Below are 20,758 nucleotides of genomic sequence, written 5' to 3'. Positions count from 1 at the left end.
CTGTCTCTTGAAAACACAGAGTGAATCAGATACCCTTTGTATTGATCAGTTAACTTCTGAATGGCACTCTGTAAATTCAGTCAAACAACCTTTTGGATATCATTTTTCATTACACTTGCCAACTTTGTGTCTTCTACCTATTTTATGTTTACAATATATTTGGCTGTGTCATTCTCTGCATATCTGTACATGAAATCCCCATTCCCAAAATGCTGTTTACCATGCTGCCCCTACTCTCTTGCCCTGGAAAACTCCTATTTTCTCTCAATAGAGGTTAAATGTTGTATCTTCGTAGAAGCATTCCTTACTAAATGGTAAGTGTTCCACTTGTGTGCCCCATTACTTTGTAGTCACCCCTTTATGGTTTGATGACCTCTAGGAATAGAGATGGAGAGAGTCCAACAATGTGTTAACAAAAAGAAGCAGAGGACAGCTACTGGAGCCACACAAGGAGGGAGGAATGAACCAAGAATGCAATCTGGTCAAATCAGAGAAAGCTCCACATGTTGTAAGTGTACACATCCATATGGAGACAAAAGATAGCTGCTCCAGTTTATTGATTCTTTTTTGAAATGGTTTGTTCCCACAGAAATACAAACTACTATCAGAGAACACTAGAAACATCTTTATGCAAATAAACTAGAAAATCTAGAAGAAATGGATAAATTCCTGGCCATACACAACCTCCCCAGTCTAAACGAGGAAGAAGTTGAATCCTTGAATAGACCAACAACAAGTTCTGTAATTGAGGCAGTAATTAATAGCCTACCAACCAAAAACAGTCCAGGACCAGATGGATTCACAGCCTAATTCTACCAGAGGTACAAGGAGGAGCAGGCACTATTCCTTCTGAAACTATTCCAAACAATAGAAAAAGAGGGATTCCTCCCTAACTCATTTTGTGCAGCCAGCATCATCCTGATACCAAAACCTGGCAGAGACACAACAAAAAAGAAAATTTCAGGCCAATATCCCTGATGAACATCGATGCAAAAATCCTCAATAAAATACTGGCAAATTGAATCCAGCAGCACATCAAAAAGCTTATCCACCACAATCAAGTTGGCTTCATCCCTGGGATGCAAGCCTGGTTCAACATATGCAAATCAATAAACATAATCCATCACATAAACAGAACCGATGACAAAAATCACATGATTATCTCAATAAATTCAGTAAAGGCCTTCAACAAAATTCAACACCCCTTCAAGCTAAAAACTCTCAATAAATTAGGTATCGATGGAATGTATCTCAAATTAATAAGAGATATTTATGGCAAACCCATAGCCAGTATCATACTGAATGGGCAAAAGCTGGAAGCATTCTCTTTGAAAACTGGCACAAGACAAGGATGCCCTCTCTCACCACTCCTATTCAACATAGTATAGGAAGTTCTGGCCAAGGCAATCAGGCAAGAGAAAAAAATAAAGTGTATTCAAATAGGAAGACAGTAAGTCAAATTGTCTCTGTTTGCAGATGACATGACTGTATATTAAGAAACCCCATCATCTCAGCCAAAAATCTCCTTAAGCTGATAAGCAACTTCAGCAAAGTCTCAGGATACAAAATCAATGTGCAAAAATCACAAGCATTCCTACACACCAATAACAGACAAGCAGAGAGCCAAGTCATGAGTGAACTGCTGTTCACAATTGCTACTAAAATAATAAAATACCTAGCAATACAACTTACAAGGGATGTGAAAGACCTCCTCAAGGAGAACTACAAACCACTGCTCAAGGAAATAAGAGATGACACAAAGAAATGGAAAAACATTCCACGCTCATGGATAGGAAGAATCAATATTGTGAAGATGGCCATACTGCCCAAAGTAATTTACAGATTCAATGCCATCCCCATCAAGCTACCATTGACTTTCTTCACAGAAGTGGAAAAATCTACTTTAACTTTCATATGGAACCAAAAAAGAGCCTGCATAGCCAAGACAATCCTGAGCAAAAATAACAAAGTTGGAGGCATCACGCTACCTCACTTCAAACTATACTACAAGGCTACAGTAACCAAAACAGTATGGTACTGGTACAAAACAGATATATAGACCAATGGAACAGAAGAGAGGCCTCAGAAATAACACCACATATCTACAACCATCTGATCTTTGACAAATCTGACAAAAACAAGCAATGGGGAAATGACTCCTCATTTAATAAATGGTGTTGGGAAAACTGGCCAGCCATCTGCAGAAAACTGACACTAGACCCCTTCCTTATACCTTATACAAAAATCAACTCAAGATGGATTAAAGACTTAAATGTAAGACCTAAAACCATAAAAATTCTAGAAAAAAATCTAGGCCATATCATTTAGGACACAGGCAAGGACAAACACTTCATGTCTAAAACAACAATAGCAATGGCAACAAAAGCCAAAATTGACAAACGGGATCTAGTTAAACTAAAGAGCTTCTGCACAGCAAAAGAAACTATCATCTGAGTGAACAGGCAACCTACAGAATGGGTGAAAATTTTTGCAATCTATCCATCTGACAAAGGGCTAATATCCAGAATCTACAAATAACTTAAATAAATTTACACAAAAAAACCATCAAAAAGTGGGCCAAGTGTATGAACAGACAGTTCTCAAAAGAAGACATTTATGCAGCCAACAAATATGTGAAAAAATTCTCATCATCACTGGTCATTAGAGAAATGCCAGAAATGCCAATCAAAACCACAATGAGATACCATCTCACACCAGTTAGAATGGTGATCATTAAAAAGTCAGGAAACAACAGATGCTGGAGAGGATGTGGAGAAATAGGAACGCTTTTACACCGTTGGTGGGAGTGTAAATTAGTTCAACCATTGTGGAAGACAGTGTGGCGATTCCTCAAGGATCTAGAGCTAGAAATGCTATTTAACCCAGCAATCCCATTACTGGGTATATACCCAAAGGATTATAAATCATTCTACTGTAAAGGCACATGCATACATATGTTTTTTGTGGCACTATGCACAAAAGCAAAGACTTGGAACCTATCCAAATGTCCATCAATGATAGACTGCATAAAGAAAATGTGGCACATATACACCATGGAATACTATGTAGGCATAAAAAAGGATGAGTACATGTCCTTTGCAGGGAAATGGATAAAGCTGGAAACCATCATTCTCAGCAAACTAACATAGGAACAGAAAACAAAATACTGCATGTTGTCTCATAAGTGGAAGCTGAACAATGAGAACACATGAACACAAGGAGGGAACACCACATACTGGAGTCTGTCGGGTGGTGGAGGGCTAGGGGAAGGATTACATTGCAAGAAATACCTAATGTAGGTGACGGGTTGATGGGTGCAGCAAACCACCATGGCACATGTGTACCGATGTAAGAAGACTGCACGTTCTGAACATGTACCCCAGAACTTAAAGTATAGATAAACCATTGAAGTTAGTTATAGTTATATTTATCAGCCTGTTGTTCTTTTATATTTGCTGAGATTACATTGAAATAATCCACTTTTTCTGGGTTTATATTGGTTTCAGCTTTTATACTTAATTCTGGAATTTATTTTGCTATAAGGAATGAGATAGGTATCTAATCGTATACTTTTCCAAATGGGTAGCCAGTTGTCTTGATACACTTTATAGAATAAATCCTTTATCAGTGCTTTGCTGGTAAATTGGGATCCTGTATTGTATTTTAAAGTTAATTTGTTAAAGTCACCTTATTTTACTTGTAAATTTTTACAAGAAGCAGTGCATTTTATAATATTCTTATTTTAAGAAAAGATGTATAGTTATTTTATATTCGTTGAGTTAATTAGAGCTCTATCAGTCAATTATATCAGGATTGGTGGGTAGAATTAACCTTTTTATAACAAGCATAGAGTCTTACCTCCTGTTTTAATTGGGATTGCCCAAAAAGCAGACCCAGAGACAAGGATTTAGGTAGAGTTAGTTTTTTGAGGGAAGCACAAAACAGGGTAGACAAATGAACAAGTTTTCTCTGTGTACAACTGGAGCCATCCCTGTGCGCTTTCTGAGAAGTCATGTGAAACACAGCTTTGATTAATACTCCACGGTTCAGGAGAAAGCTGTAAGGAAAAGAATATCTGAGATATAAGCACGTGAAGTGGTAAACTCTCAGAGCATGGAGACTGTCTACTGTGGCTGCAAGTGAACTCAAGTGGGACGAGAAGATGTAGGGTGGGCTTTTAGCATCTACTGTACCCAGGTTCCTTAGAAAACCTATGCTGAGGCAAGGATTAAATCTAAATGGTTTACTTGGAAAATACAATCCTAGGGAAATGAGAGTAAAAGTAAACGTATTTGGGGCTGGAAAGTCTGGTACAGCAGATGCTGGTGGTACCTGCCTGTATCCTCTTAGGCTGAACCTTGAGGCTGTCTGTAGCATGGATGACAAGTCCTATACACACTAATGGCTTTCTGCTTTACGGGGGTGTGCTCAGTGCACTCATGGAGCAAGCTGGAAACAAGAAGGAGTTAAATCATCTGAAAGCAACTCTGGACCAATGAGAGATGTTGTGTGAATGAGCATGGTAGTTTCCCCAGTCCTCATGGGACTTCTATGTGGTGTTGAGGTCCAAGACAGGGTGTACATTGTTAGTATAACAGGAACTGGTTCTCTCTACCTGCAAAAAACAAACAAACAAAAAAACAAAAACAAACAAACAAACCCAAACAAACAAACAAAAAAACCCAAGCCACTTTTCTTCACAAAGTCCTCTTTGTTCTTTGAGCACTTCTTGAAAAAGCTGACTGGAGACTATCTCAGTCTGTTCAGTTCTCCCTCTGATCCTCCACTATGGACTTTCTTTCAGACTGTGTCTTATTGTTATTAACCTTTACTGTTTTCTTAACAGTTTAGGCACAGAACTAACATCGCTTTGCACGAGTTTTCCAAACCCTGGCCACGTGAACTAAGCCATCTGATTGCTGGTATATCAGCATCTAGATTATACAAAATTATCTGAACTTATTTTCATTCCTGCTGATGCAAGTGCCTGGTGGGTCAAGTCCGGAGCATGGACGCATGACAAGGTATGGCTTCCATGAAAAGAAAACAACGTCACACTACCTTTCTTTTTGGTGAGTTGGACACCTGCATAGAAGGTTGAGGAATGTCGTTTGTTTAGGTAAAGATATTAGAAGGGGATTTTTCCCTTTGTACTGAAAGCAGAGATGATGCAGGATCTTTCACAGGTAACTTCCCAAGGCAGTAGCACAATTAAACCCTGTGACTTGATGCCACAGATGGCACATGAGCCTCTCACGAAGGTCATAAATGGTCCTGACACTCTTATGGTACAAACACTTGCCACATCACCAGATGTTATGGATGGCCCAGAAGTCAGCCCTGTGCAACTTGGATTTGCTCACTTGCTCTCCTCATTAGACTGATAGGCACCAAAGATTACATGGTGATAGCATGGTGAGTATTCAAAAAATGTGGAATAACTTGGCCAGGTGACAAAATCAAGCCCTATAGCTGCCAAAACCAAACTAAAGATCTCCTATATCTGATATTGTGCAATCTGTTCTGCTCCTATGGACTGACAGGGACACATACAGATTCACAGATGCCAATATGACAGAAGACCAGGCACAACAAACCCCAATCTGTTGGGTCACAAATTTGACTCTGATGTTATTTGTGAACCACACTGGTCTTTTTATCTTGCGTGGTGATAAGATCTATGAAGGGTTCTCACCTACATGGTCAGAATGATGGGGACTCAGATACCCAATGCCTTTGTCACCAAGTACTCCTCCTTCAATGCCAGCCAAATTATAAAGTTGGGCTCCTTTGTTTATAAAGTAATGCCACACAAGCGTACTAAATGAGATGTTACAGAAAATCCCCTTATATGTCACAATTCTAAGTTCCTTTCCACGCTGAGATCCATTTTCCCAGGCTTTGGAACTTATGAGAGGGAAAGGGCAATTCTCAATGTTTCCATGGTAATAGAACAGGAGTCAGTATTACTATGCAAGCACTAAGAAGACTCCAATCAGAAGTTAACAGTTTAGCCTCTGTTGTACTTCAGAATCACCACGTCCTGGATAGAATGACAGCCCAAGAAGGAGCAGCTTGTGCAATCATTGGTGAGGAACGCTGCTTATATGTAAACCAGCAGGGACAAATAGAATCTAATCTGAACTTTTTGAAAGACAAGATAAATACTCTTCATCATATAAATGAAACTAAACCATTCAATTGGACTGACCCATTGTCAGGGATAGGAGACTGGTTGAATGGAGTATGGATAAATGTGTTTAGATTGTGCTTTTCTGCTTATTAATTCTCCTTCTAATCTGTGTTCTTCTCCCCCTTTGCAGATCCCTTGCCACTCAGCTGCTAACACAACTCTTCTCTCCACAAATACCAACTCAACTTTTAATTTGAAACTGTTACAGAAGTTTCAGACAGGAAAAACAAAGGAGTTAAAAGTGTGCCACTCTAAAATATGCCAAATTAGTGTATTGATTACTTCAAGCTCAAAGCACTTTGGAAACTGTAGTTCCAGAAGTGACTATCTGACCTGCCTTTTCCTGCATATAGGAAGCCATAAAACTTCCATGGAGAAAGATGCCTTCCCTGTGCCAGGACAAGAAAATAACCGTAACCCCAGGTTTGGAAATTTTTGCTGCAGTAGACCTGTGCAAATAAACTAAAGTAACTCTTATCTCCCACTAGCTTTATAACTCCTCCTTGACACTCCACACCAATAGATCTCCTAGTGACTTCCCTGGAATTCACTGTCCCTGGCTTAGATCTTTTTGTGTTATGGCCCCAGTCCTTGTTGGACGGAACAAAGGGGGATAAACAAAGACAAAGACAAAAGAGTATATTTGGATGATGGGGTCAGGGGGCTCCTTGCTTTTAGTGAACAAGGGCCCTGAGCTTCTAGCTTCCTTCATATTTATTGAGAAAAGGAGATAGGGAGAAGGAGGTGGTTGTCAGTAGGCTGCTTGACTCAGTGCAGGCCTGCACGACTGCATTTTCTGAACAGTAGTCTTTAGATGTTCCAGTAGATAACCTCAAGGACAACAGTACCAGGGAGTGATTGCACTCAGCATACCTTCTGGCAGCTGTGAGTTTGCCCACATCCTGCATTTATGATAAACAGCTTGTTGTTTGATCATATAGCCTCCAGTGGAATGCTGAGTAGGTTACAACCCACAGGCTTTTGGCTCTCTATACTTTTGTCTTGTCATTTCTTCACAAATTTATTGTTCTTTTTCTAAAAGTATAAAAACTTTCTGCTTTGACCATTATTTTGGGTCTTCTCACTCTTGAAAAGATATCCATGTATATGAATTCTCCAGGGGCACACAAACAGGTGGCCATAGTGGCAGAGATGGAGGTACATTGGGCTCAATAGCATGGACTCCCACTTGCCAAGGGAGTTAATCAAGACACTTCTGTCATGAATGTCCAACTTGCCAGTGACACAGATCAAGGCTGAGTTTCTGGGAAGGTGCTATTCTTCAAGGAAAACAAACAGTGAATTAGTGAGACATTGACTACTTTGTGCCCCTTTTATCCTGGGAGGGCCAGCGATTAGTTCACACAAGAAAATATACATATTCTAGTTATGATATTGTCTATAGAGCTTGAGCCAGCACCACTACTGTGGGCATAAGGGTTGTAAGATCTTTAAGCATGGAGTCTCATACAACTTGGCATATGAATAGAGGATTCATTCACTCTTTAGTGTATGAGGTGCAGGAATGGTACATAGAAATGAATTATATTGTTTGTATCATATATTCAATATTTAGTAGCATCTATCCTCCTAAAGTGCTGAGAATGGCCTGCAGAAGGCAGAGCCAGAGTGCCAGCTCAGAAACAATATTCTGAAAGAATTGAGTGCCAGCCTTCACAATGCATTGTGAATATTAAGTCAGAGATTCCTACATGGTGTTGTATATGCAATAGAAAGAATATATGGGGCCCAGAGCCAAGGAAGAGAAGCCGGGTGGCCTCACTTATCATCACACTTGATGATCCACTGATCTGCTTCCCTCCTTGCAACTACCTGTTCTCTAGGCAGGTCTTGGTCCACAAAGAGAATGCATCTTTGCCAGAGGACCCAGCATAAGTTCCATAGACTTGCAAGCTGCCCTCAGGGCATCTGGGACATCTTCTGTTCAAGGACCAGCAGGTAAAAAGAAGAGTCATTTTGGCAGGAGTAATTGACCCTGAAGAGCAGGGGAAGGTAAGGCTGCTGAACCCCAGTAGAGGCATGGAGGGTTATATGGAGAAACTAGGGGATTCACTTGGGAGCCACTTGGAACCACCCAATGCAATGGTAACTGCGAATGGATATGTGCAGCAGTGTTGACCTCCCGGGATGAAGGTGCAAAAGATTTAAAACAAACATTATAGCAAGTGCTCTGGGTCCTCCCTGACTCCCACTTTTGTCCTTTTTATTTTTCCTTCTTCTATTTTTTTAAAGTTAAAACAAAATTAATGTTATAAAGATGGGGTCTTGCTTTGTTGCCCAAGCTGGTCTCAAAGTCCTGGGCTCAAGTATTCCTCCCACCTTGGCTTCCCAAAGTGCTAGGATTATAGGCATGAGCAACCAGGCCCAGCGCCCTCCCCCAACCCCTTTTTAAAAAAACTATATACCTCTCACAGCCCATGGCTATCCAAAAACTCACAAGGTTTGTAAAGACGGTTCTCAGAATTATTGTTCTGTTGGTTATTAGACTCCAAAGAAGGTACAAGTAAATATGAATAGTCTCCATCTATGGGTTTTGGTTAAGGTGAACACTGGTGCTAAACTTGAAAGGACAAGGACAGCTACTCAGAACGTTCCCATCTTGTAAAAACCTTGACCCTGCTTCACTTGTGACATCACCTGGTCTTCAGGTACTCCCTCATGTAGTTCAATTGAATAAAGCCTTTAACCTCTATGTGAGTCACTTTAAAAAACTTATATAATATATATGTCTAATAATTTTGTGTTGTTACTTGGAATAGTTTTGTGCAAAAGGCCAACAATGCCCAGTTTTGTGCCAAAGACAGCATTATCAAAGAACCCTAATTTCCGTGGGTGGAATGGTCAGCCCTGCTGTTGGTATCTGATTCTTTTTTTCCCTCATTTTTATTTTTGTTCTTGATTTCCAACTTTTATTTTAAGGTCAGCGGTAGAGGTGCAGGATAGGCTATGCAGGTTCATTACATGGGTAAACACTGCCATGGCAGTTTGCTGCACAGATCGTCCCATCCACCTGACATTCTTTCATAGCATGGTGGTTGCATGCTTTGACTTTTTTCTAGGTACCCTTTTGTCAGACTGAAGTCAGCATTTTCCTTCCATCTTTCAGAGTTCTGTAGATGAGCAGAGAGTTTAGGTAACTTTCCTAAGGTGGGAAAAGACTCTTCTATTATCTCAAATTTCTTCTACTACGGAAACTCCTATTCAACCCAAACACCTGGTCAGATCTGTGTAGACATATGGTCTGGTGCAATGTTGATCAATCTGTTAAATTCTTAAGTGGTGTGATTTCATCAGGTATAAATTTGAACTGGAGTGCCTTTGATTACTTGGGGCATGTCAAACTTGTGCATTTTTGTGTCACCTTAGAAGAAAAGGGTAGCAGAATAGCTGACATTCCACAAATAACTTACTTTATTTGGTATGAAGAAACCAAGAAAAGAAATATTTTGAACAATCTCTAGTCTTGAGTCCTGTTTTCAACAGTTTCAATGATCTTCCTTTCCCAAAGGCCTCCTCCCTTCTGTCTACCTCTATTTATGCCTCTGATTCTCACCTCCCTTCTATCCTGATCCCTATCTTCTTGAAGTCCCCCATGCTTCTCTTCTTCCACATCTCCACCTCCCTTGTACTATTTGACCTGGAACATCACCGCTTGTTGGAAATGACAAGCCTTAAAAACAAGAGAAAAGTTTTTAAAACACACACACACAGACACACAGACACATACACACATACAGTGTCACTCTGTTACCCAGGCTGGTGTGCAGTGGTACAGTCATGACTCACTGTAACCTCCAGCTCCTGGTCTCAAGTGATCCTCCTGCCTCAGCCTCCCAAGTAGCTGGGTCTACAGGGACACACTATTCCACCGGCCTGATTTTTAAATTCTTTTAGAGACGGGGTCTTGCTATCCTGCTCAGGTTGGCCTTGAATTCCTGGCTTCAAGTGATCTTCCTGCCTCAGCCTCCCGAATAGCTAGGACTACAAGCATGCACCACCATGCCTAGCTAATTTCTTTATATTTTGTGTTGATAGATTCTCACTATATTGCCCAGGCTGGTCTCAAACTGATACTCCCTCCTCATACTCTGGAATAGCTAGGACTACAGGTATGTGCCACCATGCCTGGATAATTTTTTTTTGTTTTTTAATATTTTATAGAGACAGAGTCTCACAATGTTACCCAGGTTGGTCTCAAACTCCTGGCCTCCAAGAATCCTCCCACCTCAGGCCCCCAAATCTCTGGGATTATAGGCGTGAGCCACTGTACCCCACCTTAGTGCACTATTTCTGAAGCGATTCTTCCGGTTTCCCTTTAGGTAAGATTTTGTGTCTGTACATTTATCAGACTGTCAGTTCCATCCTGTAATTTATAGATAGGCTGGGCTCAGGCAATTCCTGGAGATTTAAAATATGATGTCCCATACTTTTAATTTCCAGATAAACTGAGAAGTGATTTATCAGTGAATAATGACCCTTTCTGTAATAGTTTAACAGTAAAGACAAAATGTCAGAGACATTACACATGGGATTCCCCAGGCTTAGCATAATGCAAAAATACTGAGAATAATGAAAATGATAGCAGACAGCATGTACCAAGTGCCCAGCACTTTGGGAGGCCGAGGTGGGTGAATCACTTGAGGCCAGGAGTTTGAGATCAGCCTGGCCAAGATGGTGAAACCCTGTCTCTACTAAAAATACAAAAATTAATCTGGCGTGGTAACACGTGCCTGTAATCCCAGCTACTCAGGAAGTTGAGGTGGGAAAATTGCTCGAACCCCGGGATGCAGCGGTTACAGTGAGCCGAGAATGCGCCACTGCACTCCAACCTGGCAGGCTACGCACCAGAGACCCTGCCTCAAAAAAAAAAAAAAAAAATTAAGAGTGTGAGCAAATGTATATTAGTGTACATGGGATTTGCCACAGGGGTATCTAGAAAACATTAGTCCCAAATCTTAAATGAGTACAGGTCCTCTTGTTAGTGAATCTAGGAGTTTCTGCCGTCATCTATAGAAGTATTGAGAATATGACCAGACAGGAAATGTTAAGTAAATTTAAACACACAGACCCTTTTTAAATTGCCAAGTGATTTTATTTCAAGATGACATCAAATTGCTAAGAGGTGATGTAACCATCATAATGACTATTGATTACAACTCCCAGTAAGTGTCAATGTGATTTTCTCCATTGTGTGGGCTCCCATTAGTATTTACTCCTCAGGTTCAGTAGTTCTCAATACTTTCTTTTCCATAAGTCCTATTGCTTGTAAAAAGCCACCAAAGAGAAGTGAAACAGAAAAAGGATGTAACGAGCAAATATTAAAAGTAGTGCTCGGTTTGTATGCACAAGTATGCTGCCTGCAATATGATATTGTTTGTCAGGTGGAGGGCCACTATCTATACTACCTCCTGTTCCTCTCAGTTCACATGTTGGTGGTTGCCACCCAAACACACAGTGACAATGTTTTTGGTTGTTACATACTCCTTTGTAATTGCATGTTTTAAGATCACACTCAAAATGCAGGTCTTGATAAAAAGTACAATTGTGTTCAAAACAGTAGCTCCCTGGGCCACAGGTTGCACCATCCACTACCAGCCCCATTTCTGGCAAGTCTGTCCCCTGGTGTGCTTCATAGCCAAAGCATTTTTCTTCTTTTATGTCGTGTACTAATATACTACGAAATGTAGTGTGCTCACCTCCACCGGGAATCTCGCTGACACCACTACAGTGCAACATTCCACAAAAAACATCATGTTCTTCACATGGAAAAGGTTTACTTCCCCCTCGCTGTCGAATAACCCCACAGTTTCCAAATCGGTCACCAATCCTATTCAATTGTTGATAGCATGCTGGGGAACCGTCTTTCACTTGGTAGCCAAAAAGGGCTTGACACTGCATATCACGGTCACTGCAGTTTCCTCTTACACAAACAGATACTGCTGAACATGGGGTTCCATCCTGGACATAGACGTCATTTGGACACTCTTCGTTTTTCCCATCACAGTATTCCGGTAGATCACATATACCACCCAAGTTTCTGCAAAGCACTCCAGGGGCAGCATATTTACACTCACAGCAGCAAAGTCCTGTATTGCAAACACTGCCAAGAGAAAGGATACAAGAGGTCTCACAACATCTATCATTGGCACAATCTTTAAGGGAGCCACAGTCACATTCTTCCCTCTGATTTTTGATCTTGTCTCCACAACGATCAGCTACATAAGGAAAATTAGTGTATGGAATATTTGGTTCACTCAAACAAGGATCCCATCTATTCAACCTGTCTTGCATCTGCTCATAAGAACAATTGCTCATCATATCATTAAGATCAGGAACAGGAGCCATGAGACAGTTGGTTCGTCGAAAACAATAACCACCAGCAGAATCATGTGTCAAGCCCAAGTTATGACCTAGTGTATGCGCTGTTAAACATGTCCCCTTAAATATGTGATACCTCCTTAAATACACAAACGTTGCTCCCCAGTTGGGTTTGCATACTCCATCAAAGGTGGTATAACAGTCCCGGTTTTCAATTTGATATGCTGTAAAAACAACTGAGGTATCACGTTTAATTTCTGAAAACCATTCATAATATTTCCACAAACCAAACTCTCCTACAGCAATTTCGACAGGCATCTTATAAAACATTACTATATCCTTTTTATTCCATATGCACAAAACACGTACATAGACATTTAAATAAACTGGTTTGAAAATGGTATGTATGATGCCGTTAATAATCACTACATTCTCTATTATGTGTGACACATTAGGGTTCCGCTTGAATAATCCATTAGTAACCGTGTAGTGAATTTTCAAGTTTTTTCTATGATGCCTCCACAAATAAACGTGGCCTGCTCTGGGAGTTTCAGACAGTGTTACCTTTTCAGATTCTTGATCTCTCTCTTCCCCTTCAGTCTTACATCTACTAGCCTCTCCCGGTCTTTCTTCTGACACAAGCAGGGATACTACATGCTCAAATTTCGAAGAAGCCTCCAGGGGTTTGATTTCATAAGTCAAGTCATCCACCTGCAGCATGCCACGCAGCCCTCCATGGCAGGTGTCCAATGTGGCCACAGACCCAGGAACCCCTTCCAGGTAGCAGTCATAGCAACAGTCTCGCGGGACAAAAGGGTAGTTCTCCTGCATGGCCCCCTGGTCATTATCAGTACAAACAGGTAAATGTCTGGGCATCATGTTCTTCTTGAGCTTCATGTGAATCACGTGCCTTCGGCCCCGGAAACGCATGCTGTAAGAGAGTTGGTCTGGCATCTCAACTCCACGCCTCCTGTGGGGCACTTTCCTGGGGATCACAATTTCTGAGGAGGTAAAGCGCCATCCTGGTGGGTCATGAAAACAATAGACCTGGGACAAGAGTGCCCAGAGGACAGGCAGCCAGAGAGCACCTGTCAAGGGGTCCTGGACCCAGGCAGGTCCCATGAATAAGGGAACCTTTGACCAAAGAAAATGCAATCAAATGGGAGGCACAAAGAGGATTCCTCAGTCTTCAGCCTTCTTCTCAGGGCAGTTATGATGAAAGCAGAGTGAGTCTGCAGGCTTGGCACCTCCTGATAGGTGAGTGGGAAGGGTTAGGCTATTACATAATAATGGTGTGCTCATCAGGGGAGGCTGTTTTCAGTGAGCTGGAGACCTAGGCCAGGGGGTCAAAGGAAGAGGAAAAAAATGGCAGGAATTGAGAATAGCGGCATATAACTGAGCTGAAATGTCCCTTGTCCTCTAAGGGAAGTCATAAGTGGGGTTTGATGAGTAAGTGGGTTTGATGCAAGTTTAGGACACTTAAGGACATTTTTCTCAAGCCTAAATGAGGGAAGGACTCAACATGTAATTAAAAGAGGGAAGCATATCCAATGATAAGGAAAGTGGAAACTTCTCCTTAAAATAATTTTAAGTGCTGCAATAAACATATGTGTATATGTGCCTTTAGAGTATAATGATTTATAATCCTTTGGGTATATACCCAGTAATGGGATTGCTGGGTCGAATGGTATTTCTGGTTCTAGATCCTTGAGGAATTGCCACACTGTCTTCCACAATGGTTGAACTAACTTACACTCCCACCAACAATGTAAAAGAGTATCAATTTCTCCGCATCCTTTCTAGCATCTGTTGTTTCCAGACTTTTTTTTTTTTTTTTTTGAGACAGAGTCTCGCTCTGTCGCCCAGGCTGGAGTGCAGTGGCTGGATCTCGGCTCACTGCAAGCTCCGCCTCCCGGGTTTACGCCATTCTCCTGCCTCAGCCTCCCGAGTAGCTGGGACTACAGGCACCCGCCACCTCGCCCGGCTAATTTTTTGTATTTTTTAGTAGAGATGGGGTTTCACCGTGTTAGCCAGGATGGTCTCGATCTCCTGACCTCGTGATCTGCCCGTCTCGGCCTCCCAAAGTGCTGGGATTACAGGCTTGAGCCACTGCGCCCGGCCCAGACTTTTTAATGATCACCATTCTAACTGGCGTGAGATGGCATCTCATTGTGGTTTTGATTGGCATTTCTCTAATGACTAGTGATGATGAGTATTTTTTTTTCATGTTTGTTGGCCATATAAATGTCTTCTTTCGAGAATTGTCTGTTCATATCCTTTGCCCTATTTTTGATGGGGTTATTTGTTTTTTCCTTGTAAATTTGTTTAAGTTCCTTGTAGATTCTGGATATTAGACATTTGTCAGATAGATAGATTGCAAAAAATTTTCTCTCACTCTGTAGGTTGCCTGTTTACTCTAATGATAGTTTCTTTTGCTGAGCAGAAGCTCTTTAGTTTAATTAGATCCCATTTGTCAATTTTGGCTTTTGTTGCCATTGCTTTTGTGATGAACAACTTCAGCAAAGTCTCAGGGTACAAAATCAATGTGCAAAAATCACAAGCATTCCAATACACCCAAAATAGACAAGCATAGAGCCAAATCATGAGTGAATTCTCATTCACAATGGCTACAAAGAAAATAAAATATCTAGGAATACAACTTACAAGGAACCTGAAGTCCTCTTAGAGGAGAACTACAAACCACTGCTCAAGGAAAGAAGAGAGGACACAAACAAATGAAAAAAAATTTCCATGCTCATGGATAGGAAGAATCAATATTGTGAAAACGGCCATACTGCCCAAAGCAATTTAGACATTCAGTGCTATTCCTATCAAACTACCATTGACTTTCTCCACTGAACTAGAGAAAGTTACTTTAAATTTCACAAAAAAAGAGCCCATATAGTCAAGACAATCCTAATCAAAAAGAACAAAGCAGGACATCACTCTACCTGCCTTCAAACTACAGTACAAGGCTACAGTGACAAAAGTAGCATGGTACTGGCACCAAAACAGATATATAGGCCAATGGAACAGAACAGAGGCCTCAGAAATAACACCACACATCTACAACCATCTGATCTTTACTTTAAATTTCATATGGAACCAAAAAAGAGCCCATATAGTCAAGACAATCCTAATCAAAAAGAACAAAGCAGGACATCACTCTACCTGCCTTCAAACTACAGTACAAGGCTACAGTGACAAAAGTAGCATGGTACTGGCACCAAAACAGAGATATAGACCAATGGAACAGAACAGAGGCCTCAAAAATAACACCACATATCTACAACCATCTGATCTTTGACAAATCTGACAAAAACAAGCAATGGGGAAGGATTCCTTATTTAATAAATGGTGCTGGGAAAACTGGTTAGCCATGACAGTAGATTTCTCATCAGAAAACATGGAAGCGAGAAGGAAGTGGCACAACATTTTTCAAGTACTGAAAGGAAAGAGCTATCAACCATGAATTTTATATCATGTGAAACTGTCCTTCAGGAATGAACAGGAAATAAAGACATTCTGGAAGGAAGGAGAACTACAAGAGTTTGCAGCTAGCGGATCTACTGTTAAAGATTGGCCAAAGGACACTGTGGAAAGTAGTCTGGAGATTTCTCAAAGAATTAGAAAGAGAACTTCCATTCAACTGAGCAATCCCATTACTGGGTATATACCAAAGAAAAATAAATTGTTCTATCAAAAAGACACATGCACCTATATATTCATTGCAGCACTATTCACAATAGCAAAGACATAGAACCAATCTAGGTGCCCAACAATGGTGGATTACATAAAGAAAATGTGGCACATCCACACCATGGAATACTATAGAGCCATACAAAGAATGAAATCATGCCTTTGCAGTAACATAGATGCAGCTTGACACGATGCGTATCCGTGTCCCCACCCAAATCTCATGCTGAATTGTAATCCCCAGTGTTGGAGGTGGGGCATGGTGAGAGGTGATTGAATCATGGGGATAGTCCTTCATGAATGGTTTAGCATCGTCTTCTCAGGTAATGGCGAGTGAGTTCTCATGAGATCTGTTTGTTTAAAAGTGCGTAGCACCTCCCCCTCCACTCTCTTTGTCCATCCTTCTCCAGCCATATGAAGTGATGGCTTCCCCTTCACCTTCTGCTATGATTGTAAGTTTCCTGAGATCTCACCTGAAGCCAAGCAGATGCCAGAATCATGCTTCCTGTATTGCCTGCAGAACTGAGTCAATTACCTTCTTTTCTTTATAAATTACCCAATCTCAGGTATTTCTTTATAGCAGTGTGCGAATGAACAAATGCACAGCTGGAGGTAACAGAAAACCAAAAACCAAATACAAATAAGAAATAGCTATAACAAATAGAAATAAATAATGAAAGGGAAGACTTAAGCATTAGCAATAATTACCTTAAATGTAAATGATCTTAATACACTAATCTAAAGACAGAGAGAAGCAGAGTGGGTAAATAAACATGACACAACACTATGCTGTGTATAAAAAATTCACTTCAAATCCAATCAAATAGGCCGAATGTAAAAGAACTGAAAAAGATTTACCATGCAAACACTGATTTTAAAAAAGCAGGAGTGGCTACATACTTTCACACACAAATGAGTACAAATATAACTGAGGCAATCTGAGTAAGCCCAGGAAATTGTATTGATGTCAACAACCTAGTTATGTTATTGTACTATAGTTTAATAACTATATTTTTCTTCCATTGGGAGAAACTAGGTAAAAGCTATATGAGATCTCTCTATTAGTTTTGTAACTATGTATAATTATCTCAATAAAATTTTCAATTGAAAGTCTGAATGAGTAGTTTAAAATCTTCCTAAAAGGAAAACAAGCTTTGATGGTTTTATAAGCTAAACCTAATGGTCAAGAAATAAATAACTCCAATGTTGTATCATTGAACATTCTTCAATTCATTTTAAGAGATGGTATAATCATGACACTCAAATCTAAGAAAGAGGGCACAAGAAAGAAAATTATAGCTTGCTCTCAATCATGACCATGGATTTAAAAATCCTACACAAAATAATACAAAAAATTAGCCGGGCATGGTGGTGGGCACCTGCAGTCCCAGCCTCTCGGCAGGCTGAGGCAGGAGAATGGCATGAACCTAGGAGGTGGAGCTTGCAGTGAGCCAAGATTGCACTACTGCACTCCAGCCTGGGTGACAGAGTGAGACTCCATCTTAAAAAAAAAAAAAAAAAAAAAAAAAAAAAAAAAATCCTGCAGAAAATATTAAGTCAGATTTAGCAATGTTTAAAAAAGATAGTATATTACAACCAAGTTGAATTTATTTTAGTAATGCAACATTGTTTCAACATTTGAAAATCAATCAATATAATTCAGTACATTAAAGATTAAGGAAGAAAGACTATATAATCAGATCCAATAATGCAATTACTTGGCTAAAATCCAACATCTATTCATGACTAAAATAAAAAACAACCATTAGCAAACTAAAATGAACCTACAACAAACATCATACTTATCTGTGCAACAATGTACTATTCTCTTTAAGATTTATTACAAGACACAGATTGTTCCAAGCCAGCACAGTAGGCAAGAAAAGAAATAAATATATAAAGATTGAAAAAAAAAGTAAAACTGTCATAAGTTACAAAGGTTGTGATTTTTCTTTGTAGAAAATCCCAAATAAACCACAGATAAATTACTTGATTAAGAGCAATTAGCATGTCTATTACATAAAATACAGTTACATAAAATAATTATGTTTTATTATGACCACAAGAAACTAAAAATAATATTTACAGGATCCTCAATATGTAAGTACCTAGACAAGCTAGCAAAAGGTAAACAAGACCTTTACTAAGGAAATTATAACTCTTTCACAAATTAATTACCAAAAGAAGAGATATACCATATTCATGGATCGGAAGACAGTATTAGAAAGATGTCAGTTCTGTCTCAAATTGATGTATTTATTTAATGCAATTCCAACGAAAACTTTAAAAAGTATTTTGCTGATATTGAAATGGGAAAGTTCCCTTATGCCCCTGGAAGGGCGTGCGACCAGGATGTGGCTTGCTTCTTAGGTGCCTGCATGCTCAAACCTCTAGCAGGAGCATGCAGATGGGTAGGTTGTGGGGCTCTGAACCCAAGGCAGCATCTAGGGGTGAATGTTTACAGCTGAAGCCCCAGTGGGCATGTGTTACCATATGCTCTTTCAGTTTAGCTGTCCGTAGGTGGCTTGTGTTAGCTCAGTTAGACCCCTTCCTCTATCTGTCCCTTAAGGACAGAGGGCTTTCTGTATCGCAGGGTTTCCTGCCTTTGTGTACAGGAAGAATCGGATTACACATGGGCTTGAAGAATGAGTGCAAGGTTTTATTGAGTGGAAGTAGCTCTCAGCAGATGGAGGAGCCAGAAGGGAGATGGAATGGGAAGGTGGTTTTCCCCTGGAGTTGGGTGCTCAGCAGCCGGGCTCTTCTCCAACCGCCCCAGCCAAACTCCACATTGTTCTGCTAGTCGCCTGCTGGCATCTGTTGGTGTGCTCTTATGCCCATGCATTCCTCTTGATGTCCAGCTGCTTGTGTCTACGTTCGCTGGTATGTTCCTTTCACCATCCAGCTGCTTGTGTCTCTGCCCACTAGGGTTTTGGGGGTTTTATGGGCACAGGATGGGGGTGTGGCAGGCCAGGTGGTCTTGGAAAATGCAACATTTGAACATGAAAACAGAAATGTCTGCCCTCACCTAGGCCTGTGGCTGCAAGCCTGGGGTAGAGCCCTACCCAGGGACCATACCCTTCCCTTCCCAGCATTTCCCTGCCCCCCCCATATCAATATTATGGGAAGAATACTGTGGAAGAATAAAGTGCCAAAAATAGCCAAAACACTCTTGAGAAAAAACTTCAAGATGGGAGGAATACCTATCAGATATGGAGAGTCTTTATATAACTCTAGCAATTAGGGAGAGTGTACTATTAGTGGAGATGTAGACAAGTATTTCAGAAGAAAAGAATGGAAGCCTTGGAAAAACTCATCCAAATATTGAAACTTGGTATATAATAGGGTTGACAGCAGATAAACAGAAAAAGGATATTTCTTCCATAAATGATGCTGTAATAATGGAAAAAATAACTCACATTATACACAAAAATTAACATCTATCAGATGGCTCAAGAATCTAAATGTCAAAGGCAACTATGAAAGTTCTCCAGGGCCTTTATACACGCTGGTCCTTGTGTTCAGAATGTTCTATTATGCCCTCTGACTGTTTAACTGCAACTCATCCTTCAGATTTCAGCTTATATATGACTTCCTCAAACAAGGCTCCTTAGTTGTCCTGGTTTAATTAGATTCTCTTGTTATAAGTGCTCAGAGATCCTCTCCTTTTGTTTTTTCCAAACTCTTTCTTTGAGATATACTTTATATAAAATAAAGTGAATAAATCTTAAGTGTGTAGCTTGACGGAATTTTTTACATAGGTAAATACCTGTGTAATCACCACCCAGGTCAAGACACACAAGATGCTTCTCTTAGGTTTAGGCACTTGATTTCTTTCTATTGTCAAATAAAAGAGGAGACAGTGAGGATTAGATGGAAGTTTTGCTAACTGGTCCTGAAAAAAAAAAAAAGCCTATTTACACTACTCAAAGCAACTTCTAATTTAAAAATTATGTCACTTTCACGCTCTCCATTCTCTCTGTGGGTCTATTTTTATATGAATTCCATTCTTATTTCAATATTATAAACTTACTATATCCTCATATATGATTCTGAAGGTACCCTTTCCATGTATTTATTCAGTATTGTCATTTTTCTTTTGATAAATTTTTCCTTTTTTTATAAATGTTTTTTCTTCTAGATGACTTTCAGAAATCACTTTATCAAGCAGCCATAAAATCATGAAACATTCTAGGAACATGTTGTACCTTTAGTTTGCTTAAGTTTTTTCATTCATGTCCTTAGTGGCAGAAACTGCTATGTGAATTCTGGTCACTAGAACGTGGATTAAAGTGCTATATGAGATGTCCAGCCTTGCCCCTAAAATCATTGTCCTTTCACCTCAAAGTCCTTCCCCTCAAAATTCTCCATACTCATTTCCCCCTTTGACATGGCTGGAATAAAGATGGAAACGACCTCACAGTAATTTTGGAAGCCATATATTGAAGATAGGCGAGCCACAGTGTAGAGACAGGAGGCGGCCAAGGGTCCCCTGCAAAATCCGCCTTCAAGCCTAAAACAGCCTGAAGCCCG

At 40.2% G+C, this 20,758-nt stretch overlaps 1 protein-coding gene across 1 annotated transcript; it reads right to left on the bottom strand.

Moving 5' to 3' along the window:
* Positions 1-11,423: 11,423 nt before the first annotated feature.
* On the bottom strand, positions 11,424-13,707 carry LOC103229256 (disintegrin and metalloproteinase domain-containing protein 20-like). Its single transcript, XM_037984180.2, is given in 2 exon segments — positions 11,424-11,509; positions 11,512-13,707. Coding segments are annotated over 2 exon segments (2,229 nt in total). The 5' UTR covers positions 13,655-13,707.
* Between the last annotated feature and the right edge of the window lie 7,051 nt (positions 13,708-20,758).

The sequence above is a fragment of the Chlorocebus sabaeus genome, chromosome 24 (assembly GCF_047675955.1).
Source record: "Chlorocebus sabaeus isolate Y175 chromosome 24, mChlSab1.0.hap1, whole genome shotgun sequence".
NCBI classification, from domain to species: domain Eukaryota; kingdom Metazoa; phylum Chordata; class Mammalia; order Primates; family Cercopithecidae; genus Chlorocebus; species Chlorocebus sabaeus.
This window is presented reverse-complemented; position numbering and strand designations above follow the sequence as displayed.